This window comes from Anopheles aquasalis, chromosome 2 (genome assembly GCF_943734665.1).
Source record: "Anopheles aquasalis chromosome 2, idAnoAquaMG_Q_19, whole genome shotgun sequence".
NCBI lineage: Eukaryota > Metazoa > Arthropoda > Insecta > Diptera > Culicidae > Anopheles > Anopheles aquasalis.
In genome coordinates this window covers 23,150,001-23,177,687 of record NC_064877.1, presented here as the reverse complement: position 1 = coordinate 23,177,687, position 27,687 = coordinate 23,150,001, and the positions used below count along the sequence as shown (strand labels likewise).

The 27,687-nt window shown below is 46.9% G+C and overlaps 4 protein-coding genes across 9 annotated transcripts in view; 1 reads left to right on the top strand and 3 right to left on the bottom strand.

The window, feature by feature from the left end:
* Nucleotides 1–16,585, bottom strand: part of LOC126570846 (galactosylgalactosylxylosylprotein 3-beta-glucuronosyltransferase P) — a 43,582-nt gene extending 26,997 nt beyond the window's left edge. The window contains exons 1-2 of one of the 6 annotated variants that reach the window (XM_050228893.1): nt 16,531–16,585; nt 13,686–14,097 (exon numbers count right to left, since the gene is read on the bottom strand). The gene's annotated coding sequence lies outside the window, so the exon portion shown is untranslated. Of the gene's footprint in view, nt 1–13,685; nt 14,125–14,187; nt 14,262–15,225; nt 15,245–15,452; nt 15,519–16,530 lie in introns of those variants that run through there. The other 5 variants (XM_050228894.1, XM_050228895.1, XM_050228896.1 and 2 more) reach the window with 5 other exon arrangements.
* Nucleotides 16,586–18,310: 1,725 nt separating this feature from the next.
* LOC126572782 (uncharacterized) lies at nt 18,311–24,522 on the top strand. Its single transcript, XM_050232414.1, has 13 exons — nt 18,311–18,568; nt 19,394–19,594; nt 19,676–19,956; nt 20,056–20,334; nt 20,409–21,521; nt 21,928–21,941; nt 22,015–22,352; nt 22,612–22,787; nt 22,858–23,101; nt 23,169–23,474; nt 23,536–23,682; nt 23,754–24,237; nt 24,312–24,522. Exons 1-13 carry the CDS (start codon nt 18,563–18,565, stop codon nt 24,497–24,499), a joined length of 3,777 nt encoding a protein of 1,258 aa, XP_050088371.1. The 5' UTR covers nt 18,311–18,562; the 3' UTR covers nt 24,500–24,522.
* On the bottom strand, nt 24,521–25,327 carry LOC126570062 (ubiquitin-fold modifier 1). Its single transcript, XM_050227524.1, has 3 exons — nt 25,188–25,327; nt 25,008–25,064; nt 24,521–24,943 (listed from the first exon to the last, which is right to left on the bottom strand). The coding sequence occupies exons 1-3, from the start codon at nt 25,193–25,195 to the stop codon at nt 24,733–24,735; spliced, it is 276 nt and encodes a 91-aa protein (XP_050083481.1). The 5' UTR covers nt 25,196–25,327; the 3' UTR covers nt 24,521–24,732.
* An 80-nt stretch (nt 25,328–25,407) lies between these two features.
* The window catches only part of LOC126580831 (MAU2 chromatid cohesion factor homolog), a 2,432-nt gene continuing 152 nt past the window's right edge, over nt 25,408–27,687 (bottom strand). The window contains exons 1-5 of the mRNA XM_050244102.1: nt 27,505–27,687; nt 27,252–27,431; nt 26,662–27,187; nt 26,107–26,569; nt 25,408–26,025 (exon numbers count right to left, since the gene is read on the bottom strand). The exon at nt 27,505–27,687 is cut by the window's right edge and continues 152 nt beyond it. Of these exons, the coding sequence (XP_050100059.1) occupies nt 25,503–26,025; nt 26,107–26,569; nt 26,662–27,187; nt 27,252–27,431; nt 27,505–27,687 (1,875 nt within the window). The 3' untranslated portion in view covers nt 25,408–25,502. The remainder of the gene's footprint in view (nt 26,026–26,106; nt 26,570–26,661; nt 27,188–27,251; nt 27,432–27,504) is intronic.

Here is a 27,687-nt window from a genome sequence, read left to right as displayed (position 1 = left end):
CACAGAAGTTGCTTTTCAAAAAGCTATAAATCGGTAATGAATGGTGGTGGCCGTATGGTGAAGCATATGGCCAAAGGTGATGTCGTTACACTTCCCTTAATGATCGATCCTCCCTATTCCATTCCATTCCACCCTGCCAAAACGAAACCAAACGGTTGGAAAACTCATTTCCACTGCCATAAATTATATGATTTGGCAGTGCTCGACCGTTTCTCGTTCGATGCGCCGGGAGTATGGAAAACTCCGAGAACTCAAAACACTCATCGCTCCCCATTTTCGGGTGGTTCTGTGCATTAACAAATCATGAACAAACAACCAGCAGCAGCAGCAGCAGCAGACGGGATAAAAATATGCTTTTCGCCCTGCACCGCAATGCTGGAACTTGCATTGGCATTGGCATACATGGACGGTCCATTCCCCATCGTCTCCTTTTCCCCTTGTCTCTACCGGCAGCAAACGGTACAGCCAGAATACCAGCATACAAATGGAGAATTCTATGCACTGTAGTGCAGTGGAGTGTGCTTCGTAAACACGACGTTACAATTAAACCAAGCAAAGCTGGATGTAGAGAGTGAAACAATAGTGCATTGTTCTTACAGAAACAACATTTGCATAGAAAAAAACCATAATATGCAAACCACTCTTCTCTCAAGCGCTCTTCAAGAAATTCTTTCATCGAAGACGAGTATTGATTTTCGCCAAGGATCTGCTGTGGGCCAAGAAAACGGAATGCATGTCGAATTTCGTAACGCTTTTCCGCTCACGGCCAAAAGCAGCTGGAGGTTCCTCTAGGTCACGGCAGCATTTTCCATCCGTTGAGCTATAAATATTGTCCACCGGTGGCTACGGAGACGGTAGCCAATAGTGGAGTTCCAGTGCCATGCTGTGCAAAAGTGCATTCCAACCTGCATTGGCCGTAGCCCTGGATCCGGAAATAGAAAAATAATTTATTTTTTTGCCAAATAAAGATTTTTTTCTTGACGAACTGGTAAAGCGTCGTGCCAAGGCCTACTTATCCGCTGGTGGCCAACTTATCTCTGCAATCGCGCCCATTACGGTGCACCATTCGTCGAGAACCGAGTGCGACCTTGCCAACCAGACAGACAGTGGCCAGCTTTTGGGAACCTTTTCCCGGAATTCATTTAGCGACAGGGTTGAATAGTGCGCTTTTGTTTGGGAATTTTCCAGCACCAAACTGATGAAAAGTGTCCTATTCACAGTATATCCAATATACAAAACGAGAGGTATTGCATTCAATTTGCACAAATATTTGTAAAGTAGAGAGCGAATTCGTTAATTGAAAATGGGACTTCATATTGTTAACGATGCGAAGCATTCTTACAATTTGAGCTACAAAGCGATTGGACGTGGAAGTTAAAATTAGAAAACAGAAACGAGTTTCGCGAGGTACAAGCGAAGCGAATTGTTTTGCCCTTTCCCGGATTCCACACCGGTAGCGGACTCTATTTTCTCTAAGTGACAAAAAAGAGACATGACCCACTCTGGCCACCAAACTATCCAGAAAACTGTACCCTGCCCCCATTCGGTTGCAAATTTAATCACGAAAGTTCCCATTTTATGCTCTCACAATTTATACGCGCCATCGTCGGAGTCCGGTTCGCTCGTACACGCACAACCGGGGTGTGCCAAGGGGTGCTGGCCAGCCAAAAACGCTTATACCAAGGCCGGCGCGCAGCTAGAGCTTCTACATTACCGGTTGCTGTTCAGTGGGAAGCGATGAAATAACAGTTCCCGACATTTTATGCATGGCGGGGGCCACCGCGTACCAGATACCGGAGCGTCGACGGAGAGTATTTATTTGTTTTTGGCGTGGGCCAGCTTTTTTCCAAAAAAAAAAAAACACCCCAAACCGTTTTCGGTCCGTAAACATCAGCGGAAAGCACAACACTAATAGAGGGCAACGCCGTTTTGTGTTTAGTCGACGATGGAAATGGAACAGTTGAGTGAGAGCGAGCTTTAATTATGATTTAATTCCACTACTAACCACATCTTTCGGTGACGATCTCTCATCCAAGTGGCACGCATAACAGCTCAGCTTAATTTCAGTGCGTTCTGTGTGTGTCTCTGTGTGTGAGTGGCATTATGCCACGAGGTTGGTGCTTAACACACGCATTATGTCACGAGGTTGGTGCTTAACGTTTTTTGTTCTGTACAAACATAAGCTACACGCGGTATAGCAAGGTCCTGTAAGCGGCAGCTCGAGATGAACAAGTTTTAAGCCATTTAATGCCATGAAACATGTCGCATTGATAATCACTTGGCCAGTGACGGTGCATCGCAAAACTGAATGACAATCACACCGGGTCAATTCGTCGAGTCCAGCGCACCGAAGTGCTCATTATTCTAATTACCATCACTGGCAGTTTTTGTTGTACGACAAGCGTGGCTAATATTTGCCCAACGATTATGTTTTGTTTGAAGTGTTCTAAGGGGGGATTTGCATAGAAAAATCATGCACCATAATTAACCGACGCTTTTATGCCGCTTCGCCAATAATTGGAACCAATTTGTAGTGGTTTTTGGTCGGTCGGTCAGTCGTTTGTTGGCTAATCTAATTCACCAAGCAAACTGACCATTGCGTGTAGCAGGATTTAAAGGGATTAAATTTGTCCTTTGAATTGATAGTCAAGTTCGCACTCAAACCGAGACGTAAACAGACTGATCGAGCCACTGCCTGTGTTGCACTTACCTCACCTTCGGTCGATATTATTGATTTGGCTTCCCTTTGAAGTGCGAGTTCCGGTTCCGCATGTTTAACTCCTTACTCACCTAAGCGGCCCCTTTTAATCAACGATTTTCCCGAAAGAAAAAAACAACAAACTCATAAAAACCGAGCCAAAAACCGTGTACCATTTGCACGCTTCGTTAGTGATCGTTTAGAATCCTGTCCGCGGTACGCGCACGGAACGCACCAAGAATCATAAAAAAAGCATCTTTACGATGTTAGTCTCCCGCGAGTCTTCTTTATTCTCGCTGCTTATTGCGGGCCCCCTCTGCATTGGACGCGTGTTTTTCCACCTCAAGCCATCACTCGATAGCCCGTGACCGTGATTTGACTCATGCAACATTTATACCGCGCATGTTTACGAGTGTTTTTTTCCGGTGCGCGTTAGATGTTGCTCGTTGCTTGCCAGGAAAAGGCCCTGAAGAAGGTGTACTGAAGCCATCACCCGGACGACAGAATGTGCGCATCGCGTTTCAGCCATTCAAAACAATTTCCCAAGGCATTGAAAGGTGGAAGACGTAATTCGGATTGAATGAGAACATTATGGTCGAACGTGTGCCCTGCCATTCCACAGCACAGCATTGCTCTGCATTTTGCAAAACGATGATACTCTCGAGCGAGGTTTGGAGTATGATTCATGTATCGCTAAACATGTAAATTACATTTCGATGGCGATAAAGTGCATGGATCGTTAAAAAAAAAGTATCAAAATAACCTGTCAGCCCATTGGCGGCACGAGCACCACATTTCTCAATTAATATTAATAGCAACGGGATCAGCAGCGAGCGAAAGATGAAACAACATAAAATCTCGAATCAATTTAAGTATGCAACAAATTAAGATCTGTCATTGATATCGCTAATCGACCGGTTTCACAGCTGGAGCGTTCGCTCAGTTCACTTCCAATTAACCAATTACAATGTGTCGACAAACGCTGATACGCATCTCGCAGACACAAGCACACGTACCGGATGCGTCGTCCGCTGTTACCGAAATGCCGGAAAAATGGTACCGTGGATGACGGTTGACGGTAGCGGGCACTAGACTTTTCACCAGCGGTTGGGCCCGCGTGCCAGCGCATAATTAATGCGTGTTCAGTGTCATGGTGTGTGATGCCGGATGGCGCGACCATCATCGGGCCGTGACATCGATTTGCGTATATTTAAGCAGAGCGTGCCAATCGGTTCCAACGCAGAATCAAAATGCCACGACCAGAGATTTGCTATCCACCACAGCAGAGCATCTCTTTCTCGGGGCAAAACCGGGTGAATCCGTTTGGCTGGATCATGCAAATGGGCTTAGTTCTTCTTTATTTTGTCGCTATGATCTCACTGGACGTAAAAGACATGCCCAGCCGAGATCATCGTGTTCTGTGTAGCCAGGAGGATAGTGTGCGTTGGTGAGTTGGCGCGCAAATTGAGTCTAATCGCGAAACGCATTATATCTCACTTAAGGTCTCGGTGGTCCACGGTCTCGCGCTCGCTGGAGCGATGTTAATGATGGCATTGCTGTTGATTCTGTGTCGCCAAAGACGCATGTGGCAGCAGTTCGTATCAGGAATAGAGAAGAGTTTGAAAGAACTAACAGAACAGCAGAAGGTGCATTATCTTCGCCTTCTGTAACGAGGTGACGAACAATGTTACGTACTGAACGTACGGACACTAATTCTCTTGTTCGTCACGTGGTTCGCAATGGATAGGAGTTCCCTACCCGGGAAGATTCAATCAATGGACGGTAACGTTGCGTAAGCCGTTGTTGCGTTGTTGCAATCATCATCATCATCTGCACACTTTCTCCGTGGAGCGTTATATGGATTTATTTCCACACATCCACGGTAAACCTACACACCGAAATAGGATTGGCAATTTCAATTGAGTGACGACACCACAGAACGGACTACCCAGCAGGGAGGAGGTGCGTTCTTACGTAGCAGTTGCTGGGGTGTAGCCATGCCCTTGAATCCGGCGAGGCACAGCAAATGGGTCGTTCAGCTTAAACCGCATGATAATCACTAATCTGGTAAGACGCCTTAATAGAATTAGGAGGCATTAGAGGCACGGATCGTAGAACGAAGGGGGAAAAGGAACCGGTAGATCATATTTACCGCTCTTTCAAACACTATAATTCTTTATTACCGTCGTAGAAATGTGCCAGCCCGTTCTTCTTCTATTGGCTTAGGGTGAGCAGCTTAGCAAAGACGTCAGCAGGAGGCCAGCAGCACGTTTACCTTTGGCTAGTGGCTTCAGCGCGATGATTGATGAATGTTATTTGTCTGTGCCCAAGGGTAGTGGTCAGTAATGCTGCCAGCATCACCCAGTGCATGATTAACAATAAAAAAAAACAAAGAAAATCCTACAACGAATCTTTTATCCTACCACCATTAGTAATTTGAAAAGAGATCAGTTCGGTGCATCAGAATGCTTTTAAAAAGAGAAACTAGACAACGCAGTATAATAATCCTTTGTTTATGCTTCTCTGCCAAGATTATATCAGATGATTCGTTATGTCTAAGGAAAATTCCTTCAAAGGATTAACGACATTAAGAGGCAGTTTACAAATGTAGTGCTCCAACAGGGACTGTTGCTAAAGTAATTAATTCACGTTACATTTGAATTGAGTGGGTTTTGCTTAAAAGCAATTTATTTTTTTCTCTTTTTTTACCCTCGGGATTCAGGACGAAAGAAATCAATGAAACCATAGAAAGCGAGAGAGATAAAGGAATCATCTCCTGTGATCCAGTCCCAGTCGTTGACTTTTCGCTTCGAGTTGCTACCTCTTTAAGATTCAATCGGGCGTCCGTGCCATTCGTAATCTATGCGGATAGAACGGTTCACGACAGTCCAATCCGTCACTTATGACAAATGTGCTGAACGACTTGGAACCGGTCGGAACGCTCCGGAAACTCCAACTCCTGGGCAAATGTATAATTTAAACCAGCCCCACCATCTCGTCGGTCCTATCGGTGGCAAACTGCGAGTAGAGTGCTGGGGATCCGACCGATAAAAAGAAGCCATCGTGAGGAACACAGCATCGGAGCTCAGCATAATTTCCTCTTCCTTCCAACAGCTGTGACTGCCGCCAACAGATGGGCCACGTGGATCCGAGGAACGCACTGGCGCAGCGCAGATGGAAGGATGTGACCTTTTGATCCATTTCCTGGGCGCCATTCTGAGACATAATTTTCACCATCCTCATCCACCCTCCGAGAGCAGAATCACGGCTCTGGAAATCTAGCGGCCATTCCCGTCTTCTTGCCATTTCTTAGTCTCACAGCACAGGCCGCTGACGCTGATAATGGTGATGGTACTAGCGACAACGATCATAATAATGACAGTAACGGCTTTCCACTGCCAGTCCTGCCACGGAGCGTCTGCTGATGAAGCGATGTCAGCCGACGAAGCGGCGAAGTGATTTCCAACGAATACAATTTCCATTACGCTAATTTTAATTGTAACTCGCAACGATTGCGCATTTCCTTCGGTGCAAAGTGCACTGACTGAGCGAACTGTCACCGATGGATAACGAACTGAAAAATGCATTTTTGCGATGCTTTTCTGTGATTGGCGAACACTTTCGCCATTTGTTTTTTTTTTTGGTGTGAGAGGAGCAGCAAAAAGGAAAATGGATAGACTGAAATGACGATAAAATGACCTGACTTCAGCGAGCTCAGGACTAATGAAATTCGAGTTAGAAAAGTAATGGATTTCGAAATTTTTCTACTTTTTTTACTCTTCTTTTGAGTGAACACCCGTCACACTGCTTCAATAGAATGACAAACATTTTGAGCTCATCCAAAAAGAACTTCTTCTCTTATCTTCGATCAGAGTACTGTGAAGGGAACGAAAAGCTATGTGGCAAAAGAAAGGCATCACAAACAACAACTGAAACAGAACAAGGAAGAAAAATCCCTTAAAAGAAAAGTGAAAAACAAATGACAGCCGCCCCCGGACGTACCAGCCCATGGGCGATAACTGCAATAATGTTCGCACAACCGCAGAGCACCGAGCGAAAAGCTTATCGCATTGGGGGCATACTACCGCAAATGGAGCGCAACATAAATGTTATCTTTCGAGTGACTTCATTCGTTAGTCATGGGCATCCCAGCCACGGTGGCAAGACCGTCGACCTCCGAAATCGTCTTAAGACACCACCGTAATTCACCGTAAATTTCGACGGCAAGCAATTACACAAAGCCTTACGAATGGACGAAAACCCACCCACCGGATGTTGTCTCGAAGCGAAAGCATTCGGTTCACTGCCAGCAGGATCAGTCTGGCGCAAGTGGAAGCAAACAAAAGCTTTTCCACCTACATAAGCACACCCATCCGCGTCTCATCGCACCCTCTCGATCGTTCGCTTTCTCTGGTCTGGTAAATTTTCCCCCCGGGCCATGCTCCGTGTGCATGTTGCTTTCGAGATGTGGCTTCGGGGCGCAAGGACCACCATATAGTCGGAAAAACCAAATGCCCCGGAATGGGCCACGTTTCGTACGTGAAGGAAATTAAAAGTTTCGCCACCTGGGTGAGCCCACAACGGGGTTTTTCGCGAGCGCCCCATTCCCTGAGCCTGCTATTACTTAAGGGTCCTAATTTATGGTTTCACATGCGTCCGCCTCTGATAGCGGAAGAAATACGATGCCGAGCAAACCGCACACCGGCCAGGCTGGATCCGCTATCCTATTCCGAGCGATAATTCTCCATTTCCTCCAGCGCACCACCAGTTCGACCACTTCGGTGTGGCTTGTGGAGGGTGAAAAACTTATTGCTTTGAATAGAGATGGATGGAGATAACGGACGCAGCGAGAGAGAGAGAGAGAGAGAGAGAGAGAGAGAGAGAGAGAGAGAGAGAGAGAGAGAAAGATGGCAAACATTGATTCCGAGCAATAGAGATGTCCCTCCGGGTGGCCCCATTGGGGTCATTAAACACCTAGCTACTGCTGCTGCTGCTAAGGCGCCAGATTTTGCCTTTGCCACATGCCACCGTGAGTCCCGATGGGGAGCTCGCTAATGAAGTGTTAAATAAAGGCTACCACAAACCGGCAGGTAGCCCCTCGAAGCAGCGAGGAGAGCGCAAAAAATAAGGCAATCGATTATCGTTTCGTTTGGCAATCATTGGCCGCAGATTGGCGGCACAGAGCGCTAGGAAAGTCTTGTGATCACAGAAAGAAACAAATGACTTCACTCCACCGTAAGGCACCCAAGGCACCATACCTGGCTGGTGCCTTCACATCTCACCAAATCCGAACCCGAGGCACCGTACCTACCGTAAGGTAAAATGGCGAATGGATTTGGATAGATAATGCCTGGTGCCTGGTGCCCGTGGCGGCCGCTAAGAACGCATCACACACATAGTGTCGTAACTCATCATAAGCGGATTATAATCAGCGTAAACGTGTGTGCATGTGTATGTGCACCGTTAGGGATTCCTACATGTCTTTCCGCCCGGCCACTAACACACCTTCGGTGCGATTGCATTATGGCACCAAAAAAAGAACACGTACGAGAAGGTAAAACTGTAAGAAACGTTCACTAAAAGCTTAACCACGTTCTGTTCAGTGGCTTGTGACGGAAATTGGATTTGCCCTTAGCTGAACCCCTCGGTCCTAGGCAGCGCCATCGTGAAGGTGCATGGAGGCGCCTAGCACTTTGTAAAATTTTCACTTTTTTCTCTCTGCCATGCGCCACCCCAGGCAACGTCGGAAGAATGGGGGTCAAAAGATGTTTTTTCTTTTTGTTTTGCTTCTATTTTTGCTTCTGATACTGCTCATCGCATGTGTACATTCATTTACCTTCATTGATCCCTTTCTCCATATTCAAATCATCCTTGTGAAACATTTCCCATCGTGATTAAACTTCCTAAGGTCCCCAAAAATAACACCCATACCTAACGAGCGCACACATTTGTCTGTGCTCATGGACGGAACGAGCTTTCGAAGAGTGCCCTGAACGACCTGAGACGCGACCAGCGGAGTCATTAATAATCGTGAACCGGTGCACCGGTCAAAGGTGAAATGAATAGTTTATGTGACGGAGAAAGCATTTGAATCCAATTCTGACATTCTGACAGCCCCGTTTCCCAATTCTGAATACGGTCGTCTTCCTTCAACCTCGCATCCATTCAGATATCGAGGAAGAAGGATCGATGGAACCGGCGGCGCCTCTTTAATCCCGTTCACCTAACAGGGTTTTAGGGTTTTGTGGCGCGAAGAGAGTAGGGTTCTAACGGATTTGAAACCATAGCAATGGGTGCCGTTGTCATTGCTCAGCACCACCACCATGGTTGGGGAAGGATTTCGAAACCCCTTCCAGAGCACTCACGAAAGGAAACCTAATCCATCTGCGAAACGCGCGGCACGTAGTGTTGAGCGATGGCTACAGGATACGAGCGATTGCGCATGTGGCGCCATCTTGCCACAACCGGCAGCATCGAACAGCCACGGAAGTAATCCTTTCTAATGAATTCTCCACGCCCTCCCTTCGGTCCAGCTCCAGTTGCAGGCGAGCGGAATTATAATTCCATACATCCCAAAAACGCTTGACGCTTGTGCTTGAATACAAATCAACGACGATCAACGCGATGAATTCCTTATTCCTGCCGATACGTTTGCCAATCGTGTTCTGTGATGCGAAAGGATTCGCGAAATTTCCCTTAAAAGCATGCAAGCTGCGCACTCGCACGCCCTGTGAATCGCGCACTTTAACCGAGATGAATGCAAAAGCAAACGGAAATCGTTGAACGGGGGCCCCCCAACAACAGTCCATTATTTCCACAACATAAACCGGAAGATGCAAACAATGAAGCAGAAAATGAGGATACCGATCAATTGGTTCGCATGAGCGAGCAGCGGAGCGAGTAGCGGAGTAAAACGGCTTTGTATGCTTTATTCATAATTTGCCGTCAACCGCAGTGAAAACATGTTTTTACCCGGTGGAATGCTCGTTGCACATGCTGCACACTGGCCCGGGTGGTTGGCCGGGTTCCCTCAATGGGTTTTATGATTTTCAATTACTTTTTTTTTAACCAACTGATCGGAATGAGGGCCATAGTCATTCAGGACTGCTTGCTGATTAACAGCAATTAATGGGGAAAAAGCAACATGGTTGGTGAGTGTTATGTTTTCCTTTTTTTTTACATTCCTTCCCACTCCTGGAAGAGCAAGCAATCAAGTATCTCCGTTTCATTCCACCGTCGTTTGTGGAAAGGATGTAAAGCGAACGGAATGTCAATGTATGAACAGCAGGGCTTATGCTAGCAAATCATATCTGCCGCGCCCACCGTTGAATGGCTTGTTGAATCCAGGATGGTACAAGAATTAGCACACAAGAAGGCGTAATCCTTTATGGTAAAGTTAGTTAGCGCCTTCGGCGAATGGTAAACCTTCCACGTAAACACTGCTTGGCAACGTTAAACGCCCGACACTGCTTATGACCCCTCGGCAAGCCTTATAATTTACTAAATCTTCTAAAGACCTACACTGCACACCAAATGAGCCAAGAATATCGGGCACACCACTGCCGATGATGGTGATGATGATGATGATGATGATGATTAGGGAATCAACATAGCCCTCGAGAACGAAGGAAGTTGAGCTTCGTCGTTGTTGTTTTCTTTGAGCAATCGTGGGCCTCGCTTTGATTACTGGGTGGTAGTCAGTTCCGTACCGGCCGCGGTACTTGTGAGAGCTCTCGATGGGCGATTCGAAAACCGGAAGGCTTCCCTATATGGCGCGCCACAGGCCCACATGGACGCTTCCCGGGGGCGAGGCTAACAACCGCTGGGCCTGGGCCATTAGTGAATTGCGTGCGTAAAAGTCGTCCGTTGCAGGTGCGCCGCTAGGGCGCTGGTGCCGAATGGTGCCGGGGACGACATGCTGGGCACCGGACACCCATTACACGAGTCCGGGGGTTCCTTTTCAACTCGCGCTTATGAGGCCAAGCCGGGCTCTTTCAATGGTCGATGAAGGCACTGGTGGCACAGTTTCGGTTTCCATTAAATAGCATTTCATAGCAGTGCCTTCCGCGGCCACTGTTCCATGTGATCGGATGCCACGGACCAAACCGGAGCAAGTCCTTTCATTTACTTTTACTTACTTGTTGATGACAGTGTCCTTTTTTCCTCTTCGTTCGAGTGAAACTAGGGTTCCAGGCGTTTCATTTCTATTCCCGTTTCTTTTTTGTTTCCTTCTCGCTACGTTGAAACACATTAGAGAGTATTGGGTCAATGTAGCAGCAGCAGGAGGAGAGGAAGAGAGTGTAATAAATTAGACACGCAAGAAGTATGTCTTGCAGTCCAGGTTTGCGTAATAATATGACCAGCTGCGTGACGTTGCTGCTGTCGCTACTGGAAGCCGTCCCGAGGTTGAGGAATGTGTTTGATGAAGCCATTTTTAGTACATAAATTAATGGTAAGCATAAAATAACAGTTTTTAGGACACATTTAAGCGGCCACCGTAATTACTTTTACCACTTTTAATAACAAGATATACTTTATATCTTCAACGATACTCGCCTAAAAATGGAATCATTAAAATGGCGAACTTACTAGGGCCAATTAGTTAAGTAAAGTGATTCTCGCTCGTGCCACAGCAACTTGATAAACACCCAGAAGTTTTACCTACAACTGGAACTTTTTAGAACTTTTCATGCGCTGCCAGGGCTGTTCGAGGAAGTGTTATTGATGTAATCGAGCGCAATTTTCACTTCCAAGAAGCCAACTACCTGTGGTACGTTCAACATGAAACGTGTCTTCGCAGCGCTGCGTGCGTCATCGTCAGCGCACACGTTATTGCTGCTAAAAGAAAATACCGAACTGTACTTGGAATTTGAAAACTCTCGAAAACAAATCCTTTGAATAATTTTCGTTTGGTTTCGATAACATTCGGGTTCAGTTGAATCGATTAACAAGGGATTTAGTAGCAGCGACAAGGTGAAATTTGAAAACGAGCTTCTGGATATTTCTATATCATGTGTCTGACACTGTTTTCGTTCGCAGTCTTCTGTAATCTTCAGTTGACACAGAATCTATTCAAATACTTTCACTATCTTACAAGGGAATAAAAATGAGGGAAAATGCATGCTGCTCAGGGCACAAATAATAGCGATTAAAAAAAGCAGTCAGCGAACAAATTCTCCTGCTGAACGAGCATATCCTACGTTAATGACATCCCCGGATCAGGAAGCAAAGTTGGAGAGGCAACGAAGTGTAGCGACCGGAGCGAGAAGTGCACAAAATAATGGAAACTTTCCCGCTTCCAAGACGCTCTCAGGTGAAGCATCTCAGGAAGGAAACCTCTGGTTGCAAACTAACAAAGGCTAATGACTTCTCGGCTCTTCTCGGTTTCTCGTTGATGACACAGACCCGGAATGTGGTGGAGAGATTTGAGGTAAAACATAGTTTCCCGGCGATGCCTAGTTAGCCGATAAGGATATGGTAATAGAAACCAAGCGGGTTTTGTGCTGAGCACGAACCAACTTCTTCTGAGTCCATCGTCAGCTCTCTCTTTCTTTCTCTAGGCCATTAAGATAGTCAAGGAAACCGTTGTCATGATACTATGGTGGCTCGTAGGTGAGTTGCAGATGTAGTTGCTGACGGTGGGCACGCTATTGTTATGAAATTTAATTTTCATATTCCATAACTTACCAGCAAGTTTCACACAATGAACAAAAGCTGGTTCAATGTAGGGAAATAATATATTGCATGCTATAATATCGCATCATTTAATAATACAAATTATTAAGCATCATTTGCCGGTTTACGAAGAGTATGGAAATAGAATCCGAATCCATGCCTCACGAAAGCAAGAATGCCTCGCTTCACGCCCACCTTCTCTCCACATATCAAGCGATTTCGACGCTGTCAGTTGACCATTAGCCACACGAAACATTTCCCACTTTTATGGGTCCTTTGTGGTTCCATGGATTAGCACTTGATCTGACCGCCAAGATCTCGCTCCAGGAAGGTCGTAAATCCCCGGCCCACCTCCGCGCTGCCGGCAATAAGTCTGTTTACTTTAGTGACTCCGCCTGTTTGCTAATTAGTTATCGACACGATCGTCTTGTTTACACGTTGCCTGGGGCAGAGAGCGGCCACCATTAGCACTTTGTGCGAGGGTGCGAGGTATAAGTTACATTCGTTTGCGAATCAAACCCATTTCGAAGAGTTGACAGCTGCATGATAGTTCTGAAGATGAGGAAATACATTTTGCACCCATGCGTGCACATAACAATAAGAATGAGATCTATCTCTGTTTTGACTAAAAAATATTTGAGTTGATTTCAACATTAACGCTGACCGTCACCGGACACAACAGCCTGGCGACAAATGGTGAGTTCCAAATGGAGACATTTAACTCAGGGACCGCAGACCCACTTAGTGTTAATAATGTTCTCCATTTTATGTGCACGAACCCTTGGCCGTTGTTTCCCGGTCCCAGGAGGACAATAAATAAGAGGTCCTCCCAGCACGACGACGATAGTGGAGTGCGTACGGTCCGCATTGACCTAGGCAAAGGCTTAACGATCCACTCCTTTAACTGCGTTCGCACTCTCCCCCCCCCCCCCCCCCCCCCGGATCCAATCGCGACCGGAAGTATCGTTTATCATCATTGTACGCCGCGTCCGCAACGGAAACCCCAAGAAAAGCACGAACCGATCCGGTACCGCATACCAGGTCCCGGGGGAAGTTGAAGGTGGTCGGAAATCACCCTCGAAAGAGGATGTGGGGGAACGGATCCGGCAGGAGGTGAAAATTGTAATTCGATTTTTCCGTGGCCAGCGGATCTTGGATCCCAAGGATGCGTCGCAACTCTTTGCCTGCGTCGCATGAAAGGTCAGCTAACTAGTGCCTTGTGCGTGTTTGTGTGAGCGTGTATGGGTGCGTGTGTACGTGTGAAAGGAAAAAGGAAACCAACTACTGACGTGTAACTAGATTAACTTCTTACCTTTCACATCTTGACAGTTCCATTCATCACCGTTCATCGATGGCGACGTTTCTGCTTCGAATAAACGAACGGTTCAGCCCACGCTGGTTGTGTCCACTGATCTCTGCCGTCCGCCCACTTGAGTCCCCGCCCGACGGCTTTGCCCAAAAAATGGCGTTGATAAATTGGATTTTCCGTCAAATTTTGTGTCACTCTGTTGCCCGAAATGGTTTTGCGGGTATCAATCTCTCGTTCTTCACTATCACTGCGACGAAAAGATATGTTTGTATCTGCGCCGTCGTGCCGGTATACCGGTGATCCCGATTAACGACACCTTCCGGGCTATCACTTCTGACCGGCACTTGATTGAATTTCACTTAATCGAACCGACTCCCAGAGTTTTCCTGCTAACATTCAGCTAAAGGATCTGTTGCTAAATTGTGGAAACGATTCAAGGGACCTGCTTAAGATTGAAACATTGGCTGACGCACGTCCACCTCCGCCCGCTAGACTACGAACATACACTCATGCAACAACGGAAAAACGCGACCATCACTCCCACGCGGAGTGGTTGTTTCTAGCGAAAGAAGGACGATGAATTGCCGTCGCATATCCTAGCGGGGAGCGCGATGACGAGAAACCGGCAACGGAAGGCCAATATTTTGACAGATGATCATCAAATCATCGTCATCGTCACCGGTGTGGTGTTAGTGGCGGTTGGTTGGTCGGTTGCTTGCGGATCCAGCGCAGGATATGTACGGGGCACGGCACGCACACTCTGGCACCGACCTCTGGTTTCGAGGACGACCGAACCGAGCAGACGGTGGCTCGCGATGTTGTCAACCGAAACAAAACAAATACAATGACCCCGGCCCATCAGGACAAGGTGTGTACCGGGGGTGCGTGCCCACAAAGTTTGCGGGATTCGGAGCAACGCATTTTGTGCTGCGGTTCTACTGGCAGGTAAAACGCGTGTATGTCTGAGGCTGGAGTGTGTGCAAAAGCAGGGGTGGGATGGAAATAAAGGGTTACACATTAGGGGTAGTTGTCCCTCGGTAAAGAACCGAAACCCTCGGATTGCTATGTACGCGAACCAGGGATTAACGAGGGAACGTACATTACGCTCGCGGTTCTATCGTTGAACCATTTGCAAAAACCCACCCCATCAGCAGAGCAGTAGCACCTGATACCGATCATCAACAGCATGAACGCAGACGGAGAAGCAATTTGCTTACTTCACAGTATCACAAGCGGTGCGTCAGCCCGGTCCAGTGACGGTACACCGGTGAGTTGTTGTTAAATAATTTAAATTCAATTTACACCACCAACACCAACAACAGCCCAGGGGACCGGCAAATAGTGACCGAACAATCGTTTTCGGACACCACACCACGTTACACTTCCTCCGACGGTACTAAAAGCAGGGAATGCGCCGAATGCTGTCCAGCGAAATCTGCTCCGAGTGCTCGGTGGAATGTTTCTGAGTTTCCTTCCGAGTTGTGGCCTTTGCGTCGCCGCCTCCTTTGCCAGCCCCCGGGAAAAGGCCTCATCAATCGATAACCTATTTTCCAACCGCACGCAGCGAACAGTCACCGTGAATAACAACCACCGGAGGGCACAACAATCACAACAACGGCGCGGCACAGACAAACAGCACACACAGGGACACACACTGTTTACTACTAGTTCTTTCCGCTAGTAGATGGAGGGGCGTTCCGCTGGCTACTGTGGCAAGGGTTGGCAAATCAAAAAGGGCTTTCAAACAAAACACACGATCGGCAACACTACCAGCGACCAGCGATGCGGTTTGCGACCGTGCGTACCAGCAACCACCATGTGCGCCCTGCTGCTAACGCGAGCGAATTCAAACTGCTTATGCTCAAAACATGCTTATGTTTTTTGAGGGGGACTCCATTGAGTTTTCCTGCAATCTTGCGACAAGAGAGAGAGCGAGAGTGCAAGGGAGAGAATGGCGTGAGCGAACGGTTTCAATTCAATTCCTGCGTTTGTTATCTACGCATTCTGTCGTAGCGAGAGAAGCGGCAGATAATCGACAAAGAGCAGTAAAGAATTCACGTGTAGGGAGCGCGGAAAATTGCGATTCGACGTTGCGCACATTCTGAATCTGAGTTCTGTTCGGTTGCGGCTTTAGAAAATTAAAATTGTGTGATTAATTTAGCATTTAAAAAAAACTGTATGATCTACTTCTAAAGTACTATTTACTCCTATAACATATCTAGCATAACATGCAGGACTAAAGACATTCGCGTAATAAAAAAGAAAGACAAAAAAGTATTTGTTTGAATAAATAAAGCTCACAAAACTCCGCAGCTAGTATGACCGATTACTTTGCTGCAACGAACGCCACCCAGTGTGCCGTGGCCTTTAATTCCTCTCCGTCTGGGCCATGCTCTGGAGAACGTTCGCCGAGTCTGGCTGGATGCCGTTTGGATTGCGTGCGGTGGGAGGTCGACTCCCGCCAATCTCTTCTCTTCACTACTTACTCTGAACAGCGCGCTCTCACGCTCCGATTCTCACGCGTCAACTCGTTCTGAGTATTTTTAAAACGGTTTGTTGTCCCCTCCGGTTGGCAGGCGGGTGGTCTAGGTGGAAAACTGGACTAGCATTTGCTTTCCACAATTTTTATCCGTTTGGGCCGGAGGTTGGTTGTCTTCCGTCTCGCCCACGCGTACGATTAGGAAGTTCACCGTTGAGGGCGACTCTCGTTGGATTGTCGATTAATACACGCTGGACTAGAACGGCACTCATGGTTACTACTACTATCACTAATCCTCGGTTATGCGGGATAGAGAGCGACTGAATATAGAGATGCACCTGCACCTACCGGATCGTTTGCTGGTATTACCATTTCAAATCTGATCCGCTTTGTTTTTAATTGCAATTCAATGTTTGTATCACCGTATCAACGTTTCATGTAATGGAAAAGGGTTTGCCCAATGCTGATTTAGTGGAAAACAGTTACTACAAGAGATATGGTGGAGCGCACGTGTTACAAGAAACCCGACCAGACTTCAACTGATCATTAAAATAAAACCAAACACCTCCAGTGTAGGGATAACAATGGTGGCAACGTTTCAACTGAGTGTTGACTATCGTTTTAAATTAACCTCGTTCGATGAACGTATCATCATCGCAGATCACAACCATAGGGCGGCAACAACAGTTTACACTGCATTTTAATGTTGACCTTGCATTGTGAGTGGCCGGGTGTGAGAGCCGGGATGCGGCATCATGCAGCTAAAACGCACGCTCAACACGCGTCCCAAGGCCATCACTTTGGTTAAGGCATCATGTTACATGGTGGTCGATTGAGTGTTCGTCAGGCCTCCGCCATGCATTCTGGTCTGTTTACGCGTATACTAATCGTCGGTTGCATTCTATGATGTAGTTCGATATAACCCTCATTCAACTCCCTTTCGCTCTCTCTTCCTCTCTGGCAGGTGCTCTTGAAGCAGTTTTGGATCTGCGACATCGTGGAGTGATTAGATGAGGGGGCCGCCTTTCTTGCAATCATTCGTAACAAAATTAAATTTAAAAAAAACCTTGACTTCGTCCAGCCGCAACCCGGTGGTATCATTAAAGGTTAATTAGAATCTAATCTTTTCGAAAACGGCGTACCACGGTGGAAAATGCAGGAAGAGATGATAATTTAATTAGATTGGAGGAGTTTCATCGTCTGTGGATCGAAGGAAATTGATTACACAAATCGCTAGCTCGACAAAATAAGGCCGAGAATATGAAATATTCACGAGCAATCGATAGGAGGTTTGTTTTCTTTCTTTTTTTCAACATGGATTGGATTACAACAGAGACCACAAAAGGAGGTTAAATGGTACGTTATTGCCAAACACGTTTTGCGATAATGAAAATGTAAAGTGAAACTAAACATGCAATGAGGGTGCGTATTAAAGAGCCGTCCTCAATCAATCGATAGGCGGCTTTTAATACCTAACTGTTGATTAATACATACTGTAAATAATCAGTTGTAGAGCCAAAGCTGTATGTGTTTTGTTTTTAAAAACAGAAACGTAATCTGTTAACATATCGATTGTAAGATATTTAATTTTCACATAGTCCAATGTCCATTTGACTGGCTAAAATTGGTAATAAAGAAAAGTTTTGCACAGTTGCAAGTTAGAAATGATAATGAACCACATGTTGCTATGCTAGTTTACAACCGATAGGCACATTTTACCTGATTCTCGAAGCGATTTAAAAAAATGCTCTTTGAGTCATTTTGTTCTTTATAGTCGGTTTATAAAATTCATCAGCCTGTTCCCTCTACTGATTGTACTCTATCTTCCTCTATCTATCTAATATATACGGCTCCGTCCGTAAGATACCAACTAAAAAAAAAACCCTCAGCATTTGCACACCATCCGAAAAATTATGTTTGTAAGGTAATGAGCCTTCTACCTGTTACGCTCAACCATCTGCAGTTCGCTCAGATTTTTCCCACTTTTCAGGTATTCGTTCAGACCGTTTCCACTTTTCAGGTATCGAACGGGCCAAAACAGGCTAACGGAAGGTACAGTATAAGATCACCTACACCTCTTGTCAACCGTCTTGAACCAGTGAGTTGTCGTCGTACAGCGTCCCACAGCACAACTCGTCCCGATCGCAGTGTAGCAACGCGACGTTTAGAACGCAGTGCAGTTCTGGTTCGTGTTGCTCTCGGATTAAAAGTCATCGACGACGTAAAACAAGTGCTTGACATACTTGTTTTCAGTTAGTAGCGATTCCAAGCTCAGTCTATCCACGTCACTTGTGTTGTGTTGAGGAGTCTGATATGCTTGATCGGGCTTTGCAATCGGAACAGGGTGCATAAGCTGCAGTGAATATTTAATCTGCCAGGGATAGAAATTAACGGCAGCAGTATGAAGGTGAGACATAGTGATTAGCTTAAAGTGCCGGTTGGTGGAACATATTGTGGTAAAATGGCCGTGGCAAAATATCATGTCCCATTTGTAGTGTGATGAATGATAAATTAGTATAAAATATCTCAATACCATTAGATGTTTTCTTACCCTGCGTCCACAGCGGTTAGAAGAACCATCTCAAACAGTAACGGTGAGGCGCACTTTATCTTTATTGGCCGTTGCTCTTGCACGACCAACCAACCGAACGAACAGGTTTTTCATGTGCGTTGATGATTCAAAAGTAACACTGGATAAATTGTCGTAGATCATCAGTCAAGCGCCACCTAAGTGTGGTGGAGCTTCAGAGGTGTCCATTTCAATGGAAAATCCCAGCCATGCGACAACGGTTGATATTCGATATAACGCTAATCTAACTTCCGTGGTTCATCCAAGGTAGCCTGTGGTGAGACACTAGTGGAGACAGTGGTCATGCCCCATGTCTAGACAGTCAAACGCTAAAGCGAGAACAGTGTCCACGTCATGAATTCTAGTGGCGCTTATAGACCGGATGAAGCATTAATGGCTCCGTCGCAAACTTGATTATCGATTAGTATTCAATATTTCTCCCATTGACGCCTCGCGATCTCTTCAAGCGTCGAGTTTAATTCTAGGAATTCATCGCCTGCGTAGTAGATTGCTTCCAACACAGCCTCCCTTTTGCGATTACGTAATGAGAGGACGCTTAAATCAATGCTGACAGCGCAATCGTACCTTTATGTTATCTCTGAAAGATCCTTCCATCTTGCTCGAGCCCATCTCATTAACATGCACTATCCTATACGTTCGCAGATACACCTCTGGATCATCGTAGCAGTGCTGGGTATTACCCCGACTCACCAAAAGACTTCACCGTGTCCCGCTGTGCTCTCGTACGATGAGCAAGACGATTCATCCAGTACCTGGTTTGGTACGATGCGCCTGAAGAGCAATGTACCACTCCACGGGGTGTTTGTTGATGTCCTTTTCTCATCGCAAGTTTTGGAATTCGGTGTAAGCAACCCGCTTAACAGCAGTAGCAGCTGCTAGCAGTAAGCTTGAGTGCTTAATTATATGTATTTCCCCAAATTACAGACATTCCTCAGAGGGTTCAGCACGGAGAACAACATTGAATTTCACATGACGGACAAAGCGAAAAATATGCGCGCCGGCGAAGTGTACGTGCTGAAGATCTTTGTCCGGTACCAACCGGACAAACCGGTACCATCGGTAAGGCACATTCGATTCAACGGTCAAAGCATTTGTACCGACGCGAAACCAGTTGCCCGAACGAATCCAACGGTCAGACGGCCCTATGCTACCGGTCCGACACGACAACGGACAACGACGGGATGGAATCAACCCAACCGCAGATTGTAAGTTCCAGTTCGCTTCTAACTCTACACCACAATGCCCAGTATTTAGTAGACCCTCAGAATAAAACTGTTTTGTTTCTGTTTTGCAAACTCCAATAGAACCTCCGAGGAACTTGAGCCAGATAATCCTGACGAGTTCCCTCACGTAGTCCAACCGGTGAATGCCTACGCCACTGTCTCGCCTCCCGTAGAACCCTCAGTATACCATTCCGATTCCCCTTCCTTGCATGATACGGTGTCGACAAGAGCAATCAATGAAAAAGCTGTCGAGCCACCGAATGCCTCCCATCTTTACCCCACCCGTGTAGCTGTAGCAGATGATGCGGAGGATCGAACACTCCCGGTAGATACTGTTGAGCCAGCTGAACTGGACACAGGGTAGTAACAGTAATCTGTACACATTATATAACTTAGTGTATGTTGTCTAATATCATGAATGCTTTGCTATTTAGATTGTCAATCAGACGATACAGTACCACAACCCGCAGTCCGATAGCACGGGAACAAATCTGGGATACTACTCGCCGGCCACTCACAAGTAACCTGAAACCCCAGCCGAATCCCATCCAATATGATCGCCTCGCTGGCATCGCGCTGAACGCTGGGGATGATGCTCCAATCGGTTACAGGACAAGCACGCCGAGACCGGTGCCGAGAACCACCACCATCCGGCCACAGTACTTTGCGGGAGATTATGCGTTTCTTCGGAAAGACTCCGATGCGGGGAGCAGCGAGTCGAAGCACTACATCAACAACCATCAACAGGACATCTGCGGAACAGTTGTACCGAAAGCGAACCCACTCGTGACGCATGGATCGGTTTCCGAACGAGGACAGTTCCCGTGGCACGGTGCCCTGTACCGTAGCTCAGTGACCGAACTGCGGTATCTGTGCGGTGCTACGTTGGTATCGGCGCGGATGACCATCACCGCGGCACACTGCGTGACACTGGAGAAGACCAACAAGCCGGTCGATGCCAAAAGTATGCTACTGTTCTTTGGCAAGATCGAACTGAGCAAGTGGAACGGGGTGGAGGAGGATGCCCAGATCGAATCGGTGCACGTGCCGGCCCAGTATAATCACGAGCGGTTCTTTAGCGACATTGCCGTGCTGGTGCTGAAGGAGGACGTCAAGTTCAGTAACTTCATCCGGCCGGTGTGCCTGTGGTCGTTTGACGATGATTACAAGACGCTAGTCAACAAGATTGGGTTTGTGCCGGGCTGGGGTTACACCGAGCATGGGCTGGTCAGTTCGCGGCTCTCCTTTGCCCAGATGCCGGTCGTGGCTCACGAAACCTGCATCTGGTCGAATCGGGACTTTTTCAGCCGGGTCACATCGGACAGTTCGTTCTGTGCCGGGTTCAAAAACGGTACCTCCGTCTGCAACGGCGACAGCGGTGGCGGAATGGTATTCAAGCATAATGGGCGCTGGTATTTGAGGGGCGTCGTTTCGGTTTCGGCAGCACTGCAGGATCGTTTCCGCTGCGATCCGAACCATTACGTCGTTTTTACGGATGTCGCAAAGTTCAACAAGTGGATTCAAAATCTAACGGTAACCAAAGATTAGTTGCCCATCGTAGCACGAGCAAGTTAGTGTTAAAAGTTAAATGTTAAAATTAATGTTTAAGCTACCGGTGACATACCCAAATAAATCAAACACTCCTTACTCCAATATGTTTAGTCTTTGGACCGACTCTTAAATGACAAAGAATGATCACAACATTATTATCAAGACAAATTCAAAACACCGATCACTACCATGTAATCCCGCCTCATGCTTATCAAGTAAATCTACGTCACTGCTAATTGCCGTACTCAAAGATGCCATGTCACATGCATTCATTTTGCATGATTGAACCTCTCATTCTCACCACTTGGCAATATGGTTTATTGAATGATTAGCGTGTCTTTGGCTGTGTAAAACCCTTAGGGCCAGGATTATCTCGACTGGTGCGCATGATCTGGTCAGAAGTAATCATTCGATGAGTAGCCTCGATTGGTGGCCGTTCATTCGTTCGGAAATCGTTGATCAGTGAGGATCGCGCAGTTTATTATTGAGAATTTTGTCGTGCTGCTGTCTTAAAAGATACTAAAGGTGATTGTAAAGTCATGTCCGTGCATCAGTGGCCATGGATAGTGCAATTGTGTGGAGTATTTGTTCTGTTATGCAGCCTATTTGTTCCCTCGGGAGCAACGTTAACCACCTTTGGTCGCACATACGCTGCTCCCCGTTTGCCTCCTGCTAGGCAAACGGATCGTTGTAGTGATCTGTTTACGGTCGATCACGAGAATACGTACGAGAAATTTTACGAAGGAAAGCTCAATCTGCGCCCTTCAGTTACGCTGCCCTATATTCAGCTCGTACTGCAGTTTGATCGCGAAGTAGAGCTACTAACGGTAAGCAAAGGATGCAAAATGCAAGGCAATGGGGTTATAACGATGCCAGTGACCATGACACTGTACACTAGAGGTGGTGTTTGTTTCATACTACTACCTCACAAACACTATCCGTTTCAATCTTAGCCACACTATCATTTATATTCCTCATGGAATCGTGAAAGAACTACAAAACAATAACAAGCGACTTGAATAAATTTTACTATTTTGAATCGATTGCTTGTATCAGTTGTTCAATTGTTTTCTTCCTTTTTCACAGAACTACTTCCAGAAAAGAACAGACGACTACAAGACCTTCCACATTACCAACCTGACCCATTCGTTCCCCCCAGGCTACAACGTACAAGTTCCGCTGTCTGTAGCCTATGAGTCACAAAAACCTACTCTCACACGTATCGACCTCAACGGGTTCACCATTTGTTCTACGACTGTAAGGTACACTGAATTTAATCTTGAAACACCGGGAAATTGCAGGAAACGCAATACGATCGATCTATTTTCGTAGGACACCCGGGCGCAACCTTGCCGATCCTCGTGCTCCCCTTTTGGTCAATCGTTCTGCGCAAATCTGGAAAAACTCGTCAGATGATCGAACGCAACAGCAATTCAACTCCACGTGCCAGGCCATCCAGACCACAGTGGTAGTTTCGGGTGGTCGGTGGGACGCGGAGATGAATCTTGTGGCCGACAGCACGCTCCATCAGGCAGTGATTGAAATCGTATTCGATCATCCAATTTACATTCTAGGGGTAAAGTCTAACTTATCTACTACATACCAATCACTAGGATGTACTGATCGTTCTATTTGGATTCCAGAACCACTTCGGTGAAGTTACCACAGAAGACAGCATAAGATTTCGGATCGAAAACCGTACCTTCATTATCGCGAAGGACGCCGAGATAGAATTGAACTTTTTTGTGCGCTTTAATCAAGCAGGACCGGTGCCGGACGTGGTCGAGGTCAATTTCAACGGGCGTAACCATTGCCAACAGCGCCGTCGACGTGTTCCTATCGAAAATGGCGCGGACACAGTACGGCAACGTGCGACGACGTTTGCCACTATCACAGATCCCTTTTTTGGACGTGAAACAATCGATCCGATGGCGTCAATGGAGAGCAGGGTAAGTTCGGATCTATCTATCCTGGGGAAAAGATGCAGTTTTCATGTTTTGCGTATTTCAGCAAGAGGAAGACGAGTGGATACTGGATGACACAGAATGTGCAACGGTTGTGCCATCGAAGGCAAATCGCGTAAGATCTCGTATCATCGGAGGCACAGAGTCAGGGCAGGGTGAACATCCTTGGCATGTGGCCATCTACCTGGACGATGTATGTTAAATATTCTTCGGAGTCCTTTTGATGGATTTAATGAGTTACTCCGATTCGCTTCCCTCGTATAGCAATACCAGTGTGGTGGAAGTATCGTGTCCAAACGATGGATTCTATCGGCGGCTCACTGTCTCACGCGGCAAAACACCAACCAAACACTCGACGTGGAGCAGTTCCGTGTGTACACGGGCATTGTCGATATCAGTCAGATAGAGGAGTACTTTTATCGTACCGTCGAATCTGTTATAATCCACCGAGAGTACAATCCAGCCATTTTTACCACCGACATTGGTTTGCTTCGGCTTACACAAGATATAGTGTACAACAGCTTCATCAAGCCGGTATGTTTGTACAACCGGACGGTGGACATAAGTGGATTCTACGGACGGGATGGTAAGGTGACGGGTTGGGGCTTCACGCGAAACGGTGTCGTGAGCAATGTGCTGAACTATCTGGAGGTTCCAGTCGTATCGCAGAAGACGTGCTCTCAGAAGAACGTCCAGTTCAATGTGGTGCTCGCTGTGGGTGAATCTTTCTGTGCTGGCCATGCGGACGGTGGGTAGCATGAGAAAATCGAATCTAAATTGACAATTTTTAACGATCAAGCGGTTTCGGTTTTGTTCTTTTAGGTAACGCCGTCTGTAACGGCGACAGTGGTGGTGGATTGGTGTTTGCAGAAGGATCCCGCTACTACATTCGCGGAATTGTTTCTATCAGTGCCCAGCGCCGGAATCAGCTTCTCTGTGATCCGAATCAGTACTCTGTGTTCACCGATGTCTCCAAGTTCCGTAATTGGATACGACAGCAGATATCTTAGTGCATTTTTGGGCCAGTGATCTTGCAAATGGAAATAATATTATTTATTTCAATTATTGAAAAGATTATGAACAAATGAACCGGAACAATGAAGCTAGCGGTTTGTGACCATCGAAGCCACCGTTTACACGTTTTACCAAATCACATAGTTCCAATAAACAATATTATATGCAACGCGACGGAGTTTAATGTAAAGAAAAGTGTCTTGTTAACGAAAGGCATTGTTCCATAGGTTCACAACCGGATGTTGCTACCACCGACACGATCACGAGGAATTAACCGAAGTTCGGAACCGTGCTTTAAGAACACATTCCCGGCCGTCTGCTGCGGATTGATTCCGATGCCATCGTCCGTGATGACGGCACTGGTCGCCGGGTCTACCTTGAACTCTTCAGCGGCAAACTTGAGCACCGCGGTGAAGGGTGTCGTTTCCGGAACGCTCAATCTGGAATAGAAGTCCAGCCCCCGGGTTAATCGCGGGTTAACATTAGAGCGTGGGTTAAACTTACACTTTGAAAGGTAGCTTCGGATCGGAAGTGAGCGTGATTTTGAATGTTACCTTGGACCTGCGATTAGAAAGGAAGTGAGTTTACAATAACTAACGAGCGCCTACGAGTGAAAGTTAACATATGTTCACGGATTTGTTGGTGGGATTTTTCTTTGAACCAAATATCCCCAGCGCTACTCACGTTGCCATTGCTGTAATTCTAGATCGAATGTTCTAACTAAGCACTACTGGAACACACTAATAAAACAGTAAAGGACTGAGCGATCGAATGATTTCTCTCGATAGAAAGTGGCCCGCTGCTCGGGAAAAACAACAAATTCAGCTGACACGTTGTCACCGACTCCAGTCCCCTTCGGAAACGGCATCGCGAAAGAAGCAGGTTTTCATAAAATGGATTTGATTTTACTTGTTTATTTCAGTTTCCACGGATCGATGAATGCGCCCATCCAATCGACTCAACGATATTCGTTTCCTTAATCTCTTCTTTGTCGAAATGCTACTGAAACATGACCTGCTGGTTGACTGTACCTGGTAATCGTACGAAGGTAGCACCGGATTGCTGTTTCTGCGGCGTACCGCCGGTGGCATTGGCTACCAGGGCTGCCGTTCCGGAACCGGACGGTGCGACTCCCATCGGTTGGACGAGATCCTGCGAGAGCATCGGTAACGGGGGATCACCTTGGAACCAGTTAATGAGTGTATGCTCGGGAAACTTGGTACATTTGAGCTGATCGGCGATTAGGTTTTGCGAAAAATTGACGTGATTGTTGTACGCTTCGACCTCCTGCGTCGGCTCCTTGAGCATTCGATGAAGATCCTTCAGTATGGCACTGCCCCACAGCTGCACGTGGATGTCGGGTATCTTGGAGGCGAGTTGCATCGCCGGCGTCACCATGTTCATGCTCTCGCGCGAATTACCAATGCTAAGGAACACGTGGCTGAGCAATACCAGCGAACAGGACGTGAGACGGTTCAGATCCTCGGCGTTGGCCATCTTGAGCGTTTCACGCAGGAATCTCCTACACAATCGAATGAACACGGAGAATGTGAATACGATGAATCTTTGATGCAGTAATGGGCACCATGCCCACGCTACTTACTTGGCCTCGTGGAAACTGCTCTTGTGGAACGCGTTCAATCCCTGGACGTAATAGAAGCTTCCCATCAGTGCCTGACTGTTGGAGCACTGCGAGTTCTCTTGCTGTATCTGCTCAAGGATATTCCGCAGGTCCTGTTCCCTCTTTGTCCGCAGATACACGATGGCCAGGTTGAGGTTGGCAAACAGTTTCAACTCCCGCTCCGTTGTGTCCTGAATGCAGGCGTAAAACTGCTTCTCTGCGTGCTCGAACAAGCTAGTAGACATTGCGTACAATCCCAGTAGACAATGTAGTTGCGGCGCGTGCTTTTTCAGCAGAAACTTGTGCGACGACGACAGGCAAACATCCTTGGCCAGTGCAATCTCCTTGATTGCGAGCGACTTATTCCCCATCACTAACCGACACATGATAATATGCTCCAGCAGGATGATTTGAAACACGGCCAGAATCGGTTTGTTTTCCTGAGCTACAGATTGATTACACAAAAAAGGAAGAAAACATACAACGTAAGGTACCGGTGCCACTAAGGGGTCCATGAACACTCAGATGCAAACTTACATTTCAGTTTCTCGATCTGCGTCAACGCTTTTTCGGTGTACTTTTGCGCCTTGTCCATGTAACCAGCCATCATTGAGTGAGACACGGTCACGAGGTACACGAGCACGTACAGTTGCTCTTTCGGTAACCACATAAACATTTCTGTACTATTTTGCCCGAATATTTGCTCATCCGAGGGCCAGTTAGCGGCCATGATTGTCTGAATGCTCTGCTGCAGCTGCTTCAGGCTGGTTTTCACCGTTTTTACTTGCCCAAGCTGCAAATAATGGCAAACCTGGAGCACGTAGAAAAACACCTTAAGATACTCCTTCAGGTGCACGTTCTGGATCGAGTGGTCAATGATGGGACCGGCTTGGTTTAGGATCGCAAGCACATCATTCGTCTTCCGCTCGATCATCATAATCATGGCTCGGCTCAGCAGGAACAATGATTTCAGGTAAGTGGCATTCGATTCGTCAGTTGACTCGACGCCCACGGCCAACAGTTCCGAGGCGAGCGTGTACTCCTTATCGGTGGCATGGGTTTGCTGAAATGCAACATCATTAAGGATTAGGTGATTGGCAAGGAATTAGGTTATTACCGCAACTTACCGCCAGCTGAAACAGTAGCTTGCAATGCCAGTACACGTTGTGCTGCGACAGCTCGATCGCCTTCCGGAGGACGGGTTTGGCCAGCGAACTCTGGTCCTGCTGCTGGTAGAGCTGAGCCAGCAGGCTAGCGGTGTCGAATTTAACGTCGTCAAAGTTGTTGATGTTCTCCGATAGAATCCACTGTACGCATTAAAAAGACGAGAAGGAAATAACATTGATTCCTTCGATCCACTAGGGTGAATGCCAGTCTTACCGCCTGCTCGAGATGGTTCTTGGCCAGATCGGTGTTCTTGGTGTAGGCCATCAGTATCTGGCCGAGTTGGAGATGAGTCCGGGCTTCCACCTTGAGCGGAGGCTTGAACGTAAACAGCGCCTGCAAACATTGGATGCACTTCTTGATGTCCGGCGGGGACGAGGTGCGAAAGTACTCCGACAG

Bases quoted from the DNA above. Each gene is read 5' to 3' on its own strand.
- LOC126572782 (XM_050232414.1), top strand. The intron at 19,595-19,675 runs GTAAGCAACCCG...CCCAAATTACAG, and splicing joins CGCAAGTTTTGGAATTCGGT to ACATTCCTCAGAGGGTTCAG. The intron at 19,957-20,055 runs GTAAGTTCCAGT...AAACTCCAATAG, and splicing joins AATCAACCCAACCGCAGATT to AACCTCCGAGGAACTTGAGC.
- LOC126570062 (XM_050227524.1), bottom strand. The intron at 24,944-25,007 runs GTAAGTTTAACC...CTTCTATTCCAG, and splicing joins CCGAAGCTACCTTTCAAAGT to ATTGAGCGTTCCGGAAACGA.